General features: G+C 39.8%; 1 protein-coding gene across 2 annotated transcripts in view; it reads right to left on the minus strand.

Moving 5' to 3' along the window:
• The window catches only part of si:ch211-39i22.1 (cytochrome c1), a 43,011-nt gene that overhangs the window by 12,281 nt on the left and 7,877 nt on the right, over positions 1 to 22,853 (minus strand). For both annotated transcript variants that reach the window (XM_041806495.1, XM_041806494.1), the window contains exons 2-6: positions 10,860 to 10,981; positions 7,028 to 7,310; positions 5,876 to 5,973; positions 5,161 to 5,236; positions 4,428 to 4,463 (exon numbers count right to left, since the gene is read on the minus strand). In XM_041806495.1, the coding sequence (XP_041662429.1) occupies positions 4,428 to 4,463; positions 5,161 to 5,236; positions 5,876 to 5,973; positions 7,028 to 7,310; positions 10,860 to 10,981 (615 nt within the window). The remainder of the gene's footprint in view (positions 1 to 4,427; positions 4,464 to 5,160; positions 5,237 to 5,875; positions 5,974 to 7,027; positions 7,311 to 10,859; positions 10,982 to 22,853) is intronic.

The following is a 22,853-nucleotide window of genomic DNA, read 5'->3' on the forward strand; positions in this document are numbered from 1 at the left end:
CATGGCCCTGAGTGAAAGCCCTGCAGACGGCCCTGATAAGAGCCCTGGAACACTACCTGTTCCAAGGGTGTGACAGTGATCCTGAGAACCAGCGCTGACTTAGATTAAGGGATATCATCTGTCCTGAACAATACCTTACCCTGAATCTGGTCTCATAGGGGGAAAACCCAGGTGACTTTATACGACATGTGTGAGTCAGAGTACAAAACAGTTAGAGGCAGGGCAGGGTGAGGTAGCAGCAGGGAAGGATCCTCCGGCTGTGGAACCTCGGAGGTGTAATTATTCAAAAACCTGTTCTTCTAATAAATATCCTGACACTGAATCATGAGTTGGGACCGGGTTCATCTTCTACGGTGCAGTTTGTCCTTAGAGACTCAATAATGATAAGAGAGCTGAGTTTAACTCCAGGAGTGTTATAGTTCCTGTTAGGATATGGTCCTAAAACAGCAGCACAGCATCTACGGAGGCTTGGAAGGACAAATACAGTTCCCTTTACCAGTCTGCTCATGGTTCAGCTGTCAATCATACTTTTAACCACGGTGTCTGAACTACTGTACTCCCAGTCAGAGCTGGTCAAACCGTGAGCCTCTGCATGCTAGCGTCACCATGGCAACTGAGCCAAACATGCTAACCAAACTTACATTATTCTACTGACAAGACGAGGTTAAAAGCAACCGTACACTATAGACCTAAAACTACAGTAAGCTGTAGAACCCCTCATAGCCACCGCTAACAATCAGCCTTCAATCCTAAACCTCGGCCCGACTGCACTGATCTCCACTGTGACAGAACTAAACTTCTACAACGCTGAGAAATCCCCTCAAGAGACGATTCTACAATCTTCACTGATATTTAAAAAAGGTGGTAGACCACAGATGATCAGATTCTTAATATTATAATCCTCACAATGCCACACTAGAAGATTTGACTAAACTGTAAGACCACAGACCTGCTGCATGTAGGGACATTTACAGGAACCCTAACAGAAACCAGCGTGATCAAATCTGGTTTTCCCCTAAAAACGTGTTTAGAGGATGCTCAGTGTCCTCAGCAGTGTTGGTGTGAACTCTAATGTGCAGATAAAACCCATCTAGACATACAGAAGGTCAGTGTTACTCAACCCTGCTCAACCAAAGAGCCAAATTGTTGAAAAATGCCTTTGCAAGAGCCACAGTCTAAGTGGTGAAAAGTGGCAAAAATGGGCGAAACGGGGCAAAAAAGTGGCAAAAAATTGAGAAAAAGAGGGGCAAATAGCCATACAATTGACAAAAATGTGTGAAAAGTCACAAAAAGTTGAGTTACAGTTTGTCAAACAGTAGAAAAAATGAGTGAAAAGTGACTAAAATGGGCAAAAAGCTACAAAAGGTGGGAAAATGGGGGAAAATGGCATTCAATGGCAAAAGGAATAAGGAATTAAATAGGTGGAAAATTACAAAGAAGCAGGAGAAAAGCGGCTAAAACTGATGTAAAAGGGCAAAAATGGTTGAAAAGTGGCTAAAAGAAGTGGTACAAACAGGCTAAAAGCAGCAGAAATGGATTCAAAGTTGCAAAAAATGTAAAAAAAAAAAAAAAAAAAAAAGGGACAAAAAAATGCAAATAAGGGCAATGGAAATATACAGGGAAAAATAAAGACTGACAATTAAGTTTGACCATTACAGCCTACTGTATAAGTGTGATCAAACTGATCCATGTGACTTGCAATGGATAATTTTTGAGGTCAGTTTCCCTTTTTAAAGGTTTTCTGGGGGAATAATATTTCAGATTTAGACATTAAAGGCCACATGTGGCTCCAGAGCCAGGTGTTGAGTATCACTGCAGTGGGTAAAAGGATGCTGCATCTAGGTAGGGATTCTACCTCGTCTGCTCACTCTCTCTGGATATTAAAGGGAGTTCTGCTGGAGGCAGACGGCCTCAAATCAAGCCCCGTCCCTTGAGTGTGTGTGTGTGTGTGTGTGTGTGTGTGTGGGAGGGGCTTAAAATTGTGTTGGGTGTGTCCAGCCTAATAATTCCTCTAATAAAGGAATAAATATCACCAGTGCCAGAATCCCACCCCATAACCTTCCAGAGGGACTCTTGCTTTTTAATAGAAAGCCACATCTGCTTTCCATTATTTGTTCAGAGACGAGGGAGTTTTAGAACATGATGCATGACACCTATAAAAACAGAGCATGTGCATTATTTATAAAACTGCAGCAGATACTTCATGGGCATTTTTCTGGGGTCAAAATAAGACAAAGTGGAGCTCTAATAAGTTAGAAAAGGTTCAAAGCTCCAGAAAGACTTCTGCCATTGTTTTCACTGAGAAACACTTCTATCACTTTCAGCTGCAGAATTTTCACTCAGAGCAGAGAGATTTTTTTAAAGCTGCTGTGTGATTTCAACATTTCTACATCCACAGAGCACCAATTAAACAGAGCAGTCTCTTAGTCAATCCAGTGTTGATAGAGTTAGTCAAAAATATTCCTTTAAACTTTATATCAGTGCCCAAGGCACACTTAAGGTTAAGCCAAAATCTCAAGGCACACCATATTTAAATAGACTTTTAAATAATGTTACAGTCATGGTGGCCAATAAGGGGAAATAAAGGGAAGAGCTTTCTAGGGCCCAGCCAACTGGGGGATCATGGAGATGGCAAAAGTGGGCAAAAAGTGGCAAAACAAAGTCAGAAATGGTCAAAAATTGGTAAAAAAAAAAAAAAAGTGCCCAAACAATGGGTTAAAATTGGCAAAAATGGGTTACAAGTGGCCTAAAAGGATGAAATATTGTAAAAAGGGTGAAATTGGGCAAGAAAGTGGTCAAACAAAGGCAAAAGTGGGTAAAAATTGGCACAAAGGTGGCATAAGTGGGTTGAAAGTGTCAAAAAGGTGGGGGTTAAAGGGTTAAAGTTGCAATAAGGTGGTAAAAAAGGGGTTAATAGTGATTAAGAAGGAGTAAAAAATGGCCAAACAATAGTGATGCACGATAACTGTTTTTTTGAACTGATACTGATAACTGATAATTTCCTACTCCTGATGGCCGATAACCGATAAGAACCGATAATTCTTTTAAATTGTGTGATTTTAAAAAATAAGTTTATTCCATGAATTTATGCACATCTGGGGGTAAGAAGGGGTTAATATGTAGTGAGCAAAGATGTTTAAAACTAATTCTAACCGGCATTATCTCCTTTTCCCTTGGAAAACATTCTTGACAAGTGGTCAAATCTGACATTTCAATTAACTAAACAAGGATTCAGCTGACTCATGTCAAATCAGACATAAAAACAAATGATAGGCTGTCATGATAAACAAATGGAGATTTTTGGGTGTCTCTTTTTTATTTTTGCTGCATAAGTCAGAAATACAGCTGTTTTACATATCAGAGGTAGGTTAAGAAGGTAAAGTCCACCGTGGTCTGTAACTTCTGCAGGTAAACGTCTATGAAAGCAGCGGTGGATCAGCAGACTGTCAGAATGATTTGTCATTATCAGCGTTGCCTTTTGGCTCTGACGAACTTTCTGCAGTTTCCAGTGTCTGCTCAATCAGCACTCTGCCTGGTTTTAACCTTTGTGTAGGTCCTAATGCTAGCGGCCACTTCGTTTTAATGTCGTTAGGATGATGACTTTAAGTGACTTTAAAGACCAGTCGAAGACTTCTTTCCACTCTTCAGGACCTTTGCAGGGCAAATTCTGCACACACTGTCATGTTATCCTCCCAGTAAATACTGAATAACTTTGCCGTGTTGTTAGCTCTTAGCACAGAGGCCGCTTCTCTTCTTCTCTGGTGGTTAACAGTGGGTCATGTACTGTGGCGCCACCTACTGTTTCGAAATGTGTAGTCTCGTGAGAAAGAAAACAAACGCCTTTATTATCAGTGGATATTATTGGTTATCATTTTATTATTGGCAAAATTAAAATATGTAAAATGTATGCGTTACTGGCCGATAATTCATCGGTGCCGATAATTATCATGCATCCCTACAGAACAATAATGAAATTGGCCGAGAAGTGGCAAAAAGATTGCAAAAATGGGTCAACAGTGGTTAAAAGTGGCGAAAAATGCAAAAAAATAGGAAAATGGTTTAAGCTGTCAAAAGAACCAATCCAATCAACCCAAAATTTGCTTGCCATGCTTTTCAGCTCTAAATGAGTTAACCGTTAGCCAGGATGCTAGCACCAGTGCTACTGATCCAAACACACTTACACTGATATCATCAATAAATCACAACTGGGGCGGGAAAATTTTCTGGGGTTTTTCCAGCCAGCAGGCCTGGCTACAGAAGGCTACTTGCCACGAAGTCGTAACGTAACGTATGGTTGTTCAAGTTCCCAAGGCACACCTAGACCTGCCTCAAGGCACACTAGTGAGCCCTGCCACACCATTGGAGGACCTCTGCTTTAAAGACTGACCTGGAAAAGAAGATAACTGAAGGAAAAGAAGGATTTTTACCTGCATTCACCTTAGGCACAGCAACATCTGGTTTAACTGTTGGAAACACAGAGAGTGAGTTATCAGCAGCAGAACAGCTGAGGATTCAACTCTCAAACAAATAAAAACGCTATCAAACTGTCTTATTTCCAAAAACACGTCTTCTTCTATAATCCAGCCGCAGCTCAGTCTCCTTTTCGCTCAAACATCCATTTAAATGTAGAAAAGTAAAAAGAACTGAGCTAATCTAAACCCCCTAAGCTCAGCGTTTAGCTGCCACATCTGAAAACTAATGTTTACCTTTCTCATTTACTGCTTTATGCTGTGAACGATGTTTCTGAAGCTTTCACATCATTTCAGGTGAGTTATTATGATTGAAGACGCCGTTGCTACCATAACACACCATGACATGATAATTGGACAGAATGTGCCAGAACAAAGGAGCGGAGCATGAGAAGTTTTACAAACAAGTTTGTACAGTTTCCACATGTAAAGGACACGCATGTCAGAGAGGTGAGCTCATCCACAGAGAACATGTGTTTCACTTTCTCTGCTACTCCTCTATACGTTCCTATACGGTCAAAACAAACACGCTGACGAGGTACCCGCTCTCTCAACAACGCCTCGGCTCGTAGCGCTGGATAAATCCTTGTCACTGGTTTCAGTCTGCACAAACTCGACATGTTAGAAAGAGCATGTTGACTCTCAGATGGATCAAATGCATTTCCATGCTTACATAACTCTACATGCTTACTTGTTGGAACAGCGATGACTGGACCTGTCGGTTCTTCCTTGCTGTCTTCCTCTTCTGGATCTACTGCTGGTTCCACCTTTGAGAGAGAATAAAGAGCAGGAATAATGTTGGTGTTACAAACAAACGTTAATGAGAAACACAGAGTTTGTGTCTGAACACTCTAGAAATGTTGGAATTGTGAATGTGAAAACGCTGAGATCTTGTGGGCCGGATACAATCGTTCCACGGGCCAGATTTGGCCCCCGGACCTTGAGTTTGACACCTGTGCTTTAGGGGATTGTGGACAGGCCAGGGGCACATATTTATGTTAGAAAAGCCTGAAAAAGTGATTTTTGCATAATATATCCCTTTTAAAGATAAAAAATTAATTATATATACAATAATATTATGTAATAATACATTAAGAATAAATAGTGTATGTGGCTCTTGAGAAGTGTCTAGATTTTTAGAGGTAGAGAGATTTTACAATATGCACCAATTTATATTTATAAACTGTAGAAATAAATGTGCTAGTATACAAAATAAATCAAAAAAAAAAAAGTGAGAATAAATAAAGATGCTGATTAATACAGCACTGACATTTTTCATGGATATTTATATGAATACATAGATCTGGATCTAAATTTGTGCCCATATGTTTACATTTCTTTACAGATTTATTCTTATAGCACTGCTGAGCCTTCAGACACAGGGAAGACATGTTTCTGCTACAGACCTTCTTAGGAGCAGGAGTGGTGTTTTTGGTTGTTGTGGTGTCTTCATCGTCTTTCTCTGTTGGCTCTTCAGCCTCAGGATCAGCTGCAGCTGCAGGCTCTGCGGAGCGAAATAAAAGGAGGGCAAGTTTTACTGATCACTGGCGTGTTTCAACTCTTCATGTTGTCAAGGTTTTAAAGACAAGATGAATAAAAGAATTACACCTGCAAAGGAGAAATTCAGACTAAATGCAGGCCTCAGTGAGGGCTTATTGATCAAATATTAGCCTCGTGCTGGCTCTGTGGATCAGACTGGATGTCAAGGTTGCTTCTCTGAATAAATCCTATTTTCACTGCTGGATTGAGGACAGAGCTCAAGGATCAGAAAAGCACTGGACATGCCAAAAAAATAAATAAAAAACACCCTCTGATGATGCAATTTCATTCTTAGTCTCTGCCGCTGTGCAAAGATCTGATTGGTTGATTTTATGTGAAGAACACTAGGGTAATAATAAAGCAAACAAAGGAAAAAAATAATAATAATAATAATAGATAAATATAATAAAATAAAAATAAATTTTAAAAATAATAATAGATAAATAAAATAAAATAAAATTAGAACAAAATAAAATAAAAATAAAATAAAAAAATAACATAAAATAAGAATAAAATTTTAAAAATTAAATTAAAATTGAAAAAAATAATAAATAAAATAATAATAAATATATAAAACAAAACAATAAATAAAATAATAGATAAATATAATAAAATAAAAATAAAATTACAAAATAATAAAATAAGAAATAAAATAAAATAAAATTAGAAAAAAATAAAATAAAATAAAATTAGAATAAAATAAAATTAAAATGAAATAAAAACAATAAATTAAAATTGAATAAAATAATAAAGAAATAAAATAAAATTAAATAATAAATTAAATAATAATAGATAAATCTAATAAAATAAGAATAAAATAAAATAAATGAAATAAGAAATAAAGTAAGAAATAAAATTAAATTAAAGGAAAAGAAAAAAATGTAATAAAATTCAAGTCAAATAAGATTTTAATAATATAAAATAATAAATACAAAATAAATAAATAAAATAAAGGAAGTTTTCAGGAGACGTCATGACAGGGACTATAATTTTAGGTGAAGTCGATGAACATTAACCACCTTCTGTTGCTGCGGCTTTGTCCTCCTCTGCATCTGGAGCTTCGGTAGTCACTGCCTCCTCCTCTTTATCTTCAGGAGCTGCTGTGTCCGGCTCTTCTGCAGCGGGTGTTGGATCTTCCTCCGCAGCTTCAGTGTCATCAGTGGGCTCAGCATCAGCAGCTGGTTCATCAGTGGGCTCAGCATCAGCAGCTGGTTCATCAGTGGGCTCAGCATCAGCAGCTGGTTCAGGATCATCAGTGGGTTCAGGCTCAGGCTCAGGCTCAGCCTCGGTCGGTTCTTCTTCCTGTTTTCATCACATAAAAAAAGAAAATGATGTTCACATGCTGGTATGTTACAGGGATAAAAACAGCCGTTGGGTGTTTGGCAGATTTATCACTGAAGCCTGGCATCAGAAATCAAAAAGTTAAAAAACAGATACAAAGGTACCATAAATAATGCGTTCCTAACAAAGAGGAAGAAACATCTCAGATCATCCAATGACTGCCTGAGGACAATGAAGGAGATTTTTACCAGCCTTGAGTTAATTTGACGATTCACACGTCAGACAAACGTTCAGTTACTTTGGAAAAATCTGGTGGCCCTGAGCTGGCAGGGGCCCTGAAAGATCCAGGAAGAGGGCTCTATTATAGAAAACCGAAACTTCAGACTACATTCAGGAAATGTTCAACCCTGCAGTAGCATACATGTAGCCACAGCGGCAGTTTTATCAGAACATTTCTTTATCAACTCTTCATGAAAATGTTCTCTCTCTTCTCCCAGCCTGCTTTGACATGAGTTTGTGAATATTACAGGTATGAGGCATCCAATGGCTGCTACCATGGTAGCTATTAGCTTGGATGTAGCTGTAGCGTAGCGGCTGTTTAATAAGACTTGACCACATTTCTTTATTTAATGTGAACCAAGCTAGCCAGCTACGTCAGTCAGGCTGGGCAATTAATCATAAATTAAATTTAATTGCAGTATGAACCGCTGCAATTTTCAAATCGTAGAAGGTGCGATATTTCTTTCACCTGGAATTTGTGTCGAACTACCAGTTTAAGACTTTTTTGCAGCAGAGATGTTACGCATTACATATGCAAACATTCTGGTGGCATGTTTTCAGAATAGTGTACCAACAAAATCCTATTTTCTTCATTTTTTTCAATGTTTTTTTCCTGTTGGATATAAAAATTACATGAAAAAGCTCATTCCCTTTAATACAACCACTCATATCCAATTTGAAAAAGTAGTTAAAATCATCATAATTAGATATTAAAAAAGTAAAAACTGTTCAGCCCTAGTTTAATCTAATATTGTGCTGGTTATACTATAGAATTAATTATTGCTCTTTTTTGTAAGAAAAATGCATGAGGTGAGGAATGTAAGAAACCATCGTATAGTAAATCGCAAATGCAATATATGGTAAAAACAATCACAATTAGATTATTTTCCCAAATCGTTCAGCCCCATACGTCATGACTAGAAAACATTTGATTTGGCACAAAACAGCGTTCTAAAACCGACCAAAAGGCAAAGGAACGAGACTGTTTACATAGGGGCAGACGGCCTAGCGGTCTGAGGTGCGACCCACGTACGCGGGCCTGGGTTTGAGTCCAGCCTGTGGCCCTTTGGCGCGTGTCGCTCCCTACTCCTGTCTTGTTTCCGACTCCATCCGCTGTCCTCCTCTGTCAAATAAACGCACTCAAAAGCCCAAAAACAAATCTTAAAAAAAGACTGTTTACATATATTAAAGGAGGAAAGAACTACGTATCCCACAATGCATTTCGTCATCTTATTGTGATAGCTTTTCACCTTTATTCTACACTTATCTTGTGACTATTTTTGAAAAGTTAAATTTGAATGTTGTAACAGGTCATAGTTTGAGTATTTATGGCTTCTTAGTGCAGAGGCATGTACCGTCACCATCAACAGTCAGATATGGAGGACACGCCCCACCAAATAATCATGGCTAACCCCACCAATCACAGACGTCCCTCTTACACTCAAGAATTGTGGGTATTGTAGTATTTCTGCCTGAAATAAAACCGTTTTTCTTGAGGTTCTGAGGTTGATATCTTTCAAACTTTTGCAGTGATCATCAACAGGTGGCCCGGGGCCACATCAGGCCCCCACATCCTCCCAACCGGCCCCCAGAACATCATCAAATTCAGAACAGGTGCAGAGGAAAAGAAATGTAGAATTTTTTTAATAATCTTCAAACTGCTTATAAACTGACTCCAAAAACAGTCGAGATTGAAACTGTTTCTTCAAGATGACGTTTTTATTTTTTCAGAAACCCACCGGTCAGCCGTTACGAGCAAATATGATGCATGTTGAAAACAAATCTATCCGTCCACTCCTGATAAAACTGCCAACTTTTCAGCTTAAACAGGGGTGTCAAACTCAAGGCCCAGGGGCCAAATCTGGCCCGTGGTACAATAACAACCGGCCCGCAAAGTCATACCATGATCTTATTATAACTGGCCCGAAAATATGAGGTCTGCAGATTTCCTGCAGAATAAAAATTCAATCTTAACCTTGATGATATCAAATATCCTCCAAAAATCTGAAAAAATAAAGAGTAAAAATAACTAAATCAAAAGAAACGTGGAGAAACAAATTCATATGTGTTTTTATTTCATATTTTCAACTTTGCATTGAACAATTATGACTTCAATCTTTTATATGGAATTTTAATTCACATTTTGACCATTTTCAATTTATTATTTTCACTTTTTCTCTAATTTTTGACCTTTTCAATTTATGATTTTGACTTTAAATCTCATATTTGAAACTATCAATTTATTATTTTTGCTTTTTATCTAAAATTTTGATCTTTTCAATTTATTATTTCAACCTTGGTATCATATTTTGACCTTTTAGGTGCACCATTTTAAATTTAAAACTATATTTTTGCCTTAAAAACATGATTTCGACTTACTTTTTTATATATTTGCCTTTTAAAAGCATTATTTTAGCATCTAATTTCATGTTTTGATCTTTTGAACAAATAAGTTTGACTTTTTGTTTCAGAGTTTGAGCCTTTTAATCATTTTGACTTTTTAAATCTAAAAATATTTATCATCACTGCTAACCTTTTTTACCCATAAATTATTACTGGTAAAAGATGAGGTTGACAGCTAAATGTGGACCCTGTTAGGCCCTCAGGTCAGACCTGAATTCAGAATCCAGTCCCTTCTGTGACTGAGTTTGACCACCCTGAGCTAAAATATCTCAATCACCCCCTTGTGGCTGGCTGTGATAACTACGACTGATCTCACTGTTAGAGCGTAACAATTATATACATTTGAAAGAAAATTAAATACATAAAAAATACATTTATGTTAACGAGACCATTTATGATTTCTTTAGTTTTTTAAGATCGGCCCCCAAAGTGCCTTATAGAAGATTGGTAAGATTGACTTGGATGTTTTTAATAATAATCAAATCTGCTGAAAACGAATGAGATTTGGGGAGCAGGTGGCCTAGTGGTTAAAGGCGCTCCCCATGTACACAGGCAGCCGGGTTCGAATCCAGCCTGAGGCCCTTTACCGCATGTCTCACCCCCACTCTTTACCCTGTTTCTGACTCTATCCACTGTCCTCTCCTATCGAAAAAGGCACAAAAAAGCCCAAAAATACATCTTAAAAAACAAGGAATGAGATTTGTGCTTCCAGAACCACGCCGCTGAGTCCTGTTGTACATTTGTAATGAAAGAGCTCGTTGTGATTGGTCAGAACTGTAGTTCTGGAACTGGATTAGGGAACATTTGGATACCGTTACACCACAGCTTAATCATGTTCACCAAAAACATGAATCCAACAAACAAAGCAACAAATGAAAATCCCTCTACCTCAGATGTGTGCTCCGTATCGCCTTCAGTGGGTTCTTCCTCTTCTGGACCTGTGTCTGCCTCAGCGGTCGGTTCCTCTGTGGCCTCGGCGTCGTGGGCCTCCTCTGTTGGATCGACGTCGTCTAAAGAGGAACGAGTGAAGAAAGGAAGTTAGGAAAGAATGAAAGAGGAGGCTCTCTGCAGGGACATATCCATTTCAAAAAGTAGGAGGAAAAAGAAAGGGCTGTCCTGAAACCCTGCTGCTTTTATAAACTCCAAACCTGGGACACAAGTCTGCACCAGTTGGATTTTCTCTGTAGGAAAAAGAGGCCGGCACGGCAACCCAAACCAATGTCAGGATTTCAAAAGGAGTTCTTCCTGTCTTTGAAAGCACAGAAGTGCAGAGCAACAACAAAATCCCTTAAAATTCATAAAGTGAGTTTTTCTCAAAGTCCAAATAAGTTAGCACTGACAGGAGACCGGTAGTTAAACACGCCATTTCTTCATTCATCTGTTTTCATTTAAATCCATTAAAATCATCCATCAGAAGGTCATAGCGATGCTGTGGAGTCAACACAACCTCTGACATAACTATTATTAAAACACACCCACACAGAGCTCCGCCCTGCTGATTGGCGCCTGATGTTAGCGCCACGACTGCGTGACAGACACATTGATGAAGTCCGACCTGCCCCGACATCGTGCGCGGTCTCGACCTCGGTGATGACATAGCAGATGAGTGCTAATGAGGAAAATACAAAGTGTGTCTCCTGGTCATTTTGCGTGTGTGTGATGAGGAGAATGTCAGCGTGTGTGTGAGCCGGCTCTGTGACATTCCCCCCTCACATGTGAGGAGCTGAAGCAGCAAACTGAGCCCTGACTCGGTCTTTCTTTGCTCTGCTGATTTCAGCAGCACCCTGATGCTGGTCCATCTGGGCCGCACGCCCTTTAAATGAGGAGAGATTACAGTGGTGTAGATATTCCTCTGTGGGATGGGATGTTCTTCCTGTGGGACAGGAAGTATATCGCTGACAGAGCCACAGAAGCAACAGTCGTATAGATAATTACATGTGATCAACTTCCTGTGAGCTAAACTGGAACGATAAGAAGGCAGGACATGTAAAAAACTCCACCATCAGTCTAGAACAGGGGTGTCAAACTCAAGGCCCGGGGGCCAAATCCGGACCGTGGAATGATTCTATCCGGCCCACAAGATCGAATTATATTTTTATTCTACCCTGCCCACCAGTATGAGGCCTGCAGATTTACTCCAGTCTAAAAACGTAAACGTATCCTTGATGATTTAAAATGTCCTTGTTAAACCATTAAAACCTGGAAAAGTAAAGAGTGAGAAAAAAATCTTGAAAAGTCAAGAATGCAGGGAAAGAAATAAAGTTGTGTTTTTATTTCATATTTTCAGTTTTGCATCTCAAACTTATGATTTTGACTTTTCATTTCATGCAAATTTTTATCTTTTAGATTCTTAATTTCAAATTTTAAGTTATATTTTAACCTTTTCAACTCCTTGCTTTGGCTTTTTAATGCCATATTTTGACTTTTACACACATGATTTCAATTTTTTTCTCATATTTTGACACTTTAAATCAATCATTTTTACATTTTATATCATATTTTGAGCTTTTTGACTCCCAATTTTAAATGGAAGTTATTTTTTATAACTTTTTTAGTCATCATTTTGAATTCTAGCTCATATTTTAAGATTTTTAACTCCTTATTCTCCCTTTTAATCCCATATTTTGACCTGTCAGACTCACAATTTCAAATTTTAAGTCATATTTTGACTTTTGAACTCATGATTTCAAATTTGATCTCATATTTTGACCTTTAAAACTTTTGATTCCAACCTTCTCCTCATATATTTGCTCTTCAAAAACATTATTTTTCTATTGTTCATATCGTGTTCTGATCTTTTGAACTAAAAAGTTGGAATTTTTATCTCAGATTTGAGCCTTTAAACTTAATTTGAATTTTTTTTAAATTTCCAAATGATTTATCACCAGTGCTGTGTTTATTTTCATATTTTATCACTGGTGAAAATGAGGATGACAGTTATGGTTAAATGTTGACCCTGTTAGGCTCTCAGGTTTGACCTAAACCCAAGATCTGGACCCTGCTGTGGCTGATTTTGACACCCCTGGTCTGGAACCTCCTCCCTTCTTTTCCAGTCAGTCGAGCCAGCCTACCCATGACTGTGCCACTTTTATCAAGTCCACATTTGTTTCTGGATTAATTTGGAGTCTCTGAACAGTAGACAGAATGATCACTACATTTTGGAACAGGTTTTACTTGATGCACCATGCTGACGTGCTTTTGGCTCCTGTTCCCCTTGCAGGATTGGTGTATGTTTTACAGCTGTGATACCATAAAATGAAGTCACAGAGCCTGTGAGACTCAACAGCAGCATCGATAAGTTAGAAAGTTATGGGTTTTTGGGTATTTAAGGAAATGTACCAGTCAGTCTTCACTCCCATCCTCATCTACAGTCATGAGCTCTGGGTAATAACTGAAAGAATAAGACGGAAAGTTCCATCCACTCATACGGTAGGGCTGAACCATTTTGGAAAACACTCTAACTGAAATTATTCCTTAACTCGCTTTTATTCCTAAACGAGAGCTGAACAATCTTTAAAAAGTGTCTAATTCTGATGATTTAGACTTGTATTGCAAATTGTATATGAATTGTTGCATTGAAGGGTTTTTGTCATTTTAATATTTAATAAGGGAAAAGTACAAAAGTGCGGATTTTTTGTAGATGATTCTAAAAAAAATGGTCACTTAATACATCATGCATAACATCTCTGCTGCAGAAAAAAGGCTTAAACTGGTATTTCAACACAAATTTCAGGTGAAACAAACATTGCACCTTTTGCCATTTGAGAATCGCAGCAGGCCATATTGCGATTTAATCTAATTTTCCATAAATTGCCCGGCCCTATCATCTGTCGATTTTCTTCCAGTTATCGAGAGTCGGGTCGCGGTGGCTGCAGGCTCTGCTGGTCAGCCAAGATATCTCTCTCCCTAGAAACATTTTCCAGCTCCTCCCGGGGATTCTGAGGCGTTCCCCAGCCAGCGAGCTCTGGGTCTACCTGAGGGTCTCCTTCCAATTGGACATGCCCAGAAGACCTCCACAGGGAGGTGACCAGGAGGCATCCTAATCAGATGCCCGATTCTACTTCGAGATCCCTCTGGATGTCCAAGCTTCTCACCCCATCTCCAAGGCTGAGCCCAGCCGCCCTCCTGAGGAGTCTCATTTTGATCTCTTGAACCAGTCTTATTGAACCAGTCTGGATGTTATTCTTTCAGTCATTATCCAGAGTTCATGACCATAGGGTTGGGATAAGGTACAACCAGTAAATTGAGAGTTTTGCCTTCCGACTCAGCTCCCTCTTCACCACAATGGTGAAGCAATACTGCAGAGGCTGTAGGATCCACCTGTTGATCACACAGTCCCTTCTACCCTCACTCATGAACAAGACCCCGAGGTACTTTGAGAGTTCGAGCGGTAGAAATGAGATTCCTCATGAGGTTGTTTAGGCTCAGCCTTGGCGATAGCCTACTCAAAGTAGAGCCGGTGGTTCGGGTGTCTGATCAGGATGCCTCCTGGTCACCTCCCTGTGGAGGACTTCCGGGTGAGTCCAAGAGACCCCAGGGTAGACAAAGGACTCACTGGAGGGATTACACATCTTATCTGAGAAGAGCTGAGGTAGTTTCTGGGGGAGGGGGATGTCTGGGTGGACTTACTGGGCTTGCTGTCGCTGCCGACATGGTCCTGATACGCAAGATGAATGAAAAATACAGAACTGTGTCTTTATGGACTCAGGTCTCGATACCTATCCCTAGGCCTAACACGGTATATGTCATAGGTTCTGAAAAGTCCGGGGCCCTCCCACACACTGTGTATGGGTTGTCACCCAGATGAAATTGGAATGAAAGCCATTTAATGGAAATATGAGACGGTCTGTCCGATGTGCCAGCTCATATTTCTGTGGCCATGTTAGTTAAACAGATACCCACCTGTAACTGTGTGGTCTGAATTTTATCATCTCAAAGTTTGAGATGATAAAAAACTGCTCTGAATGAACTACTGTTGGGATTTGGTTCAAACTGAACTAAAATTGTCTGAGAAAAATGAGGACGCATCAAAGTGTCCTTCCTTTCTTCCTGACTACATTTGAAGAAAATAATCATTTTTTCTTACTCATGGCCAATCAAGTTTCCAAGAAAGTTCCCTGCGCTTGCCAAGAGAGATGATATCAGAGTCAGTGAAGCCTAGAGGGAAAGCAGCAGGAACACATCTCAGCTATTTCCATCACAGTGAATTCTCTGGAGGCGAGCGAGCACCAGTGACTACCTGGATCCCTCGACACACACAAACTTAAACTTCTACCATATCTAAGAACAAAAATCACACTCATACCCACAGAGAGAGAGAGAGAGAGCACGAGGGACGAGGCTAAACACACATTTGTTCACGTGATGGCAGAGAAGAAGGGAGAAAAAAACAAGCGCTCTTTGTTTCATGTCAGTGCATTAACCCTTTACCTGCTGAGTCTAAGAATGTCGATTTGGACATATTTAGTTATTCTGGCTTTAAAATAGTCAGGAAATGCCCTAAGTCTGAGAGCTTTGCTCCCTTGAACTTGACTTTTCAACATCTGGTTAATGATTATTGGACATTATATGGAATTGTCAGCAGTTTAAAAGAAGAAAAACACAAAAACAGATTTGTTTTCATGGCTTTTATGAGAAGAAATGTTGTTATTGCTCATGAAGTTTTGATTTGACATTTGAAATGTGAACCTATACATGTTTAGAACAATCAGCAGTCATTGTTGGAGTCTAGGACTCTGGGTGTGGATAACACAGTGCAAAAGATAACTATATACACAGGCCACAGTTAGTGCAAATAAAGGTGGAAAAATGCATTCTCAACATTCTCAGTAACATATTGTTATTGCACATGACAGACACGCACAAATGCCACTATCTAACACTATTTTAGAAAACTAAACCCCACTCTCGCTCACTCTCCTTTTACTCTCTTCCTTCACTCTCCTTTCTCACTTGTCTTCTGCCAAAGCTGCTGTTTTCGCTGTGCTGTTTGACATTACCGTAATATATATACCACACATCATACACTGCTGGAACGCTCAGTTCTGAGTACCGTAATGAACCATATATGTGAGCATGCCCACAATTCTCAGCTTTCCAACACCGTTGGTATTTTTCTGATCAGACAACCTTTGATAGAGTTACGGTAATAATACTCTGGACATATAAAACACAGCCTGGTGTATGGACAGGTATAGATCTTTGTATGGGCAGGTGTGGATCTATGTAGGGGCAGGCGTGGATCTATGTAGGGGCAGGTATAGATTTATGTAGGGGCAGGCGTGGATCTATGTAGGGGCAGGTGTGGATCTATGTAGGGGCAGGTGTGGATCTATGTAGGGGCAGGTATAGATCTATGTAGGGGCAGGCGTGGATCTATGTAGGGGCAGGTATTGATCTATATAGGGGCAGGTGTGGATCTATGTAGGGGCAGGCATGGATCTATGTAGGGGCAGGCGTGGATCTATGTAGGGGCAGGTATGGATCTATGTAGGGGCAGGCGTGGATCTATGTAGGAGCAAGTGTGGATCTATGTAGGGACAGGTGTGGATCTATGTAGGGACAGGGATAGATCTATGTAGGGGCAGGTGTGGATCCATGTAGGGGCAGGCGTGGATCTATGTAGGGGCAGGTATAGATCTATGTAGGGGCAGGCATGGATCTATGTATGGACAGGTGTGGATCTATGTATGGACAGGTGTGGATCTATGTAGGGGCAGGTATAGATCTATGTATGGACAGGTGTGGATCTATGTATGGACAGGTGTGGATCTATGTAGGGGCAGGTATAGATCTATGTATGGACAGGTGTGGATCTATGTATGGACAGTTATAGATCTTTGTATGGACAGGTGTGGATCTATGTAGGGGCAGGTATAGATCTATGTATGGACAGGTGTGGATCTATGTATGGACAGTTATAGATCTTTGTATGGACAGGTGTGGATCTATGTATGGACAGGTGTGGATCTATGTATGGACAGGTGTGGATCTATGTATGGACAGTTATAGATCTTTGTATGGACAGGTGTGGATCTATGTATGGACAGGTGTGGATCTATGTATGGACAGGTGTGGATCTATGTATGGACAGTTATAGATCTTTGTATGGACAGGCGTGGATCCATGTAGGGGCAGGCGTGGATCTATGTAGGGGCAGGTATAGATCTATGTAGGGGCAGGCGTGGATCTATGTATGGACAGTTATAGATCTTTGTATGGACAGGTGTGGATCTATGTATGGACAGGTGTGGATCTATGTAGGGGCAGGTATAGATCTTTGTATGGACAGGTGTGGATCTATGTATGGACAGGTGTGGATCTATGTAGGGGCAGGTATAGATCTATGTATGGACAGGTGTGGATCTATGTATGAACAGGTGTGGATCTATGTATGGACAGGTGTGGATCTATGTATGGACAGGTGTGGATCTATGTATGGACAGTTATAGATCTTTGTATGGACAGGTGTGGATCTATGTATGGACAGGTGTGGATCTATGTATGGACAGGTGTGGATCTATGTAGGGGCAGGTATAGATCGATGTTTGGACAGGTGTGGATCTATGTATGGACAGGTGTGGATCTATGTAGGGGCAGGTATAGATCTATGTATGGACAGGTGTGGATCTATGTATGAACAGGTGTGGATCTATGTATGGACAGGTGTGGATCTATGTATGGACAGGTGTGGATCTATGTAGGGGCAGGTATAGATCGATGTTTGGACAGGTGTGGATCTATGTATGGACAGGTGTGGATCTATGTAGGGGCAGGTATAGATCTATGTATGGACAGGTGTGGATCTATGTATGGACAGGTGTGGATCTATGTAGGGGCAGGTATAGATCGATGTTTGGACAGGTGTGCTATGTGGGTCGATGTTGTGTTATGACAGACTTCCTTGGCAACAGTCTTTATCAAAGTGTACAAAACATTCAAAGGCAGTGTAGATGCAGAGATTGTGAAGTCGCATGATTGCACAGAACACTTAAGGAGAGAAGAGCAATCAGTGCTTGTTTACTTTATCACACTTTTCTTTACAGAGCACCTCTTCAGGTTGAGGTAGATCATTAATGTCTGATTTTTACATAACTTAAGTTCAGGCAAAAATACGATGATAAAACTATTAAAATCATAAAAAAATACCACAGTGAGACTTAAATGTGTGCTGACGTGATAGCTGCATGCACATACATGCATGTTTACATTCTCCTTTACAGTAAATGTGGGCACATATTCCACATGGCGCTGTGCTTACACACACGTGTCGAGGTATGTGGCTCTCATGTAACTCCTGCGTGTGCGTTTGTGTGTCACAAAGACACAGAAAGGTACACTGCCCACCGTTCTCTCTCTCTTTCTCTCTCTCTCTTGCCACTCTATAGAACATTCTGTTCCCATCTATCAGTTTGCCACTTCCTGCTCTAACTACCTCCACTACACTCCCATAAACCCCCACCCCACCCCCACACCCCCCAGCGCACACACCCACCTCCACAACACACTTAACACACACATGCATGCGTGCAACCTTGTAAAAAGCACCTTCCCCTCCCCTCTTCAGCGCTAACATACAAACAACCACATGTTCACACGCACGTAAACTTCTCGTGCACACACATTAAGTAAGCAGAGTCCTGTTTTGTGTTAGCGGTGTAGTGGAACAATTTGTTGCCCTTTCAAAACTTCTCTCTCCCTCTCTTTCTTCTATTTCGTTCTTACTTTCTTGTCTTTCAGATGGCCTCCCCCCTTTCCTCTCCCTTCCCTCTCTCCCCCAAAACTCTTAACTCCCTTTGTTTCTTCGCCACTGCTCTCCCTTGAGGCTGATGAGTCATCTCAGTGTCTCTGACACGGCCGCACGCGATTTCTTTGGGACTGTACAGCGTGTGCAGAGATAAACCGCTAGCCCCCACTGGAAAACTCTTAAGTTAAACCAGTTGACACTTGTGGGAAAACATCATACTAACAGACATGTTTTCTTCTTTAAAAAACAACTTAACTGGTTTGATAGATTGATATTTACACTCCCAACACTTTATTAGTTATTCACAGTTCAAACCTTTGTCAGTAGAACAGCTCTGCCTTATCTTCTAACTTCATAAATCCTCTAATGGCCAGGTTGTGATCAAACCTTCCAAAAGGTGCTTAATCAGCCATGCTGTTGAACTAGACGGCATTACTTTGATATCTGTTTCCAATATTCCTCCCCTGAAAGTCAGTGGAAGGGTGTGGACCAAACTTCAGAAACATTTGTCAATAAAATGCAGCCAATTTCAATACAACAGAAAATTACACACCACTAGTTCAACTCCTTCTTTAAAAAGTTGCAACCAAACTTATCAAAATAGGTGTAAAAATGAGTAATGTGACAGAGTTGCATACTGTCTGACATGACCGTCTAACGGTCACATGGCCGGGCGCGGTTCGTTTGCATTCACACTACCGAAACTAACCCGGCTTTGGGCTCAAGTGCACTCGGATCCAGGACCGGGCCCCTAGCGTGAAAGCCACCTTAGTTTCACATAAGGACTGAAAACAGGCACTTGAGCCGTTAGCCTAGTCTACCTTACGTTGACTAAAGCCTCTGATTTAGTCCAGCATATACAGAGAATGCAAACAGTGAGATTATCATAGCATATCCGTTAGTTTACGTTAGCATGACCCCTGATAGCAAAGCAAAGTATCTAGCTAAACTAAAAAAAACATCTATCTTAACTTTACCTCAAAAACAAGCTAGCTTAGCATATCAAGTAAATAAAACTTTATCTTAGCAAACAACCTTAAACCAATTTAAACTATTGGTGTATCTTAGCGAAACAGGATGAAACTATCTTAGCACTAATATCTAACCTTAGCAAGTGCGCTGAAAACAGCGAACAGCCTGAATAAGGGTTAAGCCCTTAGCTTAGGCTACCATTCACCAATTTAGTACAGAGAACACAGAAAATACAAACCAAAAATGAGTAAAAACACACAAGTTTGGCAAGCATTAGCTAACCTTAGCAAACAACCTTAAACTGATTCCCTACCTTAGCATGCTGAAAACAGAGAGAATCCTAATGTAGCTAAACACCAAAGTAGGCCGAAGCCCTCTGGTCAGTGTTGCCAACTTAGCAACTCTGTCGCTATATTTAGCGAGTTTTCGGACCCCTCTAGCGACTCCTTTTCAAAAAAGCAAATAGTGACAAATCTAGCGACTTTTTCTGGCGTTACTGGAGACTTTTGGCTCACGCCTCCATGTGCAAACTGCAGATTAACCGCGCTGTAAAGGCGCCTTGATAGTTTTTTCTGGTGCCTCTTTTTGGTCTATTCAGATTGTTAATGAAGACTGTATACAAAAAAATAAATTGATTTGTTGTAGGCTCTTAAGTGGACCATAAGCTTTAAAACTAAACCAAACGAAGAAAACTAAACTTCTAAGAAAAATAGAATAATAGCCTCAATAAATAATAAACCAAAAGTAACATTTCAAGTAACTCTGCCAGAGTATCTCTTGAGTCATTTTGCAGTCCCAAGCCCAGATAAAGAAGGAGGGTTGGAAATGTGACGCTATAAAAGCAAAAATCAACAGAAGCAAGTTCATTTGTAGTTCCAGACATATTAAGGGTCTTTTTATTCACTTCTTGTCTCTCTCATGATGCTTTTCCTTTCTCCCACAACGTCCATCAAAATTAAATTCATATGAAAAATATGCAAATTAGGTGATGACGTCACTTAGCGACTTCTGGCGACTTTTAGGACAGCCAATAGCTACCTTCCTTCCTGGGGAGTTGGCAACACTGCCTCTGGTCTGTCATATACATAACAAAGCCACTATGGAGAACGCCAACAGGGAATAAACTATAGATTATCAAAGCGTAGCCGTTAGGTTATCTTAGCAGGACCACTGGAAACAAAGTTCAACATCTAGCTTAACTTAAAACTAAGTGAAACATCCAGCATGGCTTTGCATACCAACCAAAAAAGGAGTGAAAACGCTAGCTTTGCATTTAGCCTGCAGAGTGCAAACAGGATGAAAACACTCGCCTAGCTTAGCACAGTGGTTTTAAACCTTTTTTTTGCCCAAGGCACACCAAAGATTAAGGCAAAATCTCACCGTATCCAAATCAATACTAAACACCCTCTTTAAAACGTGACAGTAATGTAAATGGTCGGATGATTGTTGAACTAACTTACCGAGACTTGCCACATCATTTGAGAAACATTAGCTTAGCACACAGTCTGAAAACATGGGGAATAGCTAATATGGCTCTTACCAAGGGTTACAAACAGCTTTCTAGCATTGTAGTACTTTCAGTGTCTAGTTCAGGTATTTAGGGTGTTACGAGCCAATCTAGCTAGCAGGCTGTAAAAGTGAAACCTTTAGCTTAGCTTAGCATTCATTCAAAGACTAAAGTGACCTGCACTGTGAGATATTATGTAAAACTTTTATTCTTTTTGTGGCTCATTTTTCTAATAGCAACATCCTTTTCACAGATATTGATTAACAAATGCTCTGTACAGAAAATCAGTGTTGTAGACACGCTGCATTGTTTGGTTGTTCAGTTAGCATCATTGTTCAAACTGGGACGTAGCATTTTAGTGCTGTTTTTAGGGACTCCAGACCTCCTGGCTTCATGTCTTATCACCCAAAAGGTGTTGAAAATTAGCCTTTTCTACAAGTTTACACTTGAATGCTTACATGGGATGGATATTCTAAGCTGTCTATATCAGTGATTTTCAAACTTTTTTTGCCCAAGGCACACCAAAATATCAAGGCACATTATATTCAAATTGTTAAAAGCGATGCAAAAACAATGCTAAATTTGGCAAAAAAGCGGTGAAACAAAGTAAAAAATGGGCAATAGTTGGCCAAACAATGGGTTAACAGTGGCAAAAAAATGTTGAAATAAGGTAAAAATACTGGACAAAGATAGTAAAAATAGCTTAAAGGTGATGAAAAAATGGGGGAAAATGGGGGGATAAGTGGCCAAACAAAGGCGAAAATAGGCCAAATTGGCACAGTGTTGCAATAATGCTTTCTAAGTTGCAAAAATGTGGTTAAAAGGGATTAAAAGTTATGGAAATTTTGGCAAAAAATGGCCAAACTACAGCAAAATTAACAAAAAACTGGCCAGACAATGGGTTAAAAGTGGCAAAAACTAGTGAAAATGTCAAAAAGCTGGCAATAATGGGTAACCAGCGGCAAAAAAGTTAGTGAAAATGGGTCAAAAGTGATGAAAAATATGGCAAAATAAGGAAAAAATAGCCAAACAAAGGCAAAAAAAATGGGTTAAAATTGCCATAATGTGGCAAAAATGGGTTCAAAGTAGCAAAAAAACGGTAAAAAGAGGTTAAAAGTGATGAAAAATTGGCAAAAATACTGCTGGTCCAACACACTTGCACTGATATCGATAAACCACACCTGGGGAGGGTCCCATTCTCTGTTTTTGTTCAGGGGTCAAGGGATCCGTGCGCAGGCCTGGTTACAGTACTTGCCATATAAAAGTTGTAGTAATAATGTATGGTATGTGTGTGCCATGTCACACTATTTGAGAACCACTGGTCTATATATATCTGTCCTAACAAATAAAGCATGAATATAGAAATCTAACCAGACTGAAACATTAATGAAACCACCAGCTTAGCTTAGCATAAACACTGAAAACAGGGGAAACCTCCTTAGCTTAGCATACAGACTAATGACAGAGGGGAGCAGCTAACCAGCTGTTTCCAAATGTAACAAAAAGAGAAAATAACTAACACCTCCACATTTTAATGCTCTGTCTGATGTAAAGTGGACAGGGACGTCAAGTACAAAACTAGCATGCAGACTAGAAACAGTGAATCTCTAGTTTATTTCAGCATGCAGACAAAACAACTTCTGAAAACATGTTAGCA

This window comes from Cheilinus undulatus, linkage group 15, assembly GCF_018320785.1.
Source record: "Cheilinus undulatus linkage group 15, ASM1832078v1, whole genome shotgun sequence".
Classification (NCBI taxonomy): Eukaryota; Metazoa; Chordata; class Actinopteri; order Labriformes; family Labridae; genus Cheilinus; species Cheilinus undulatus.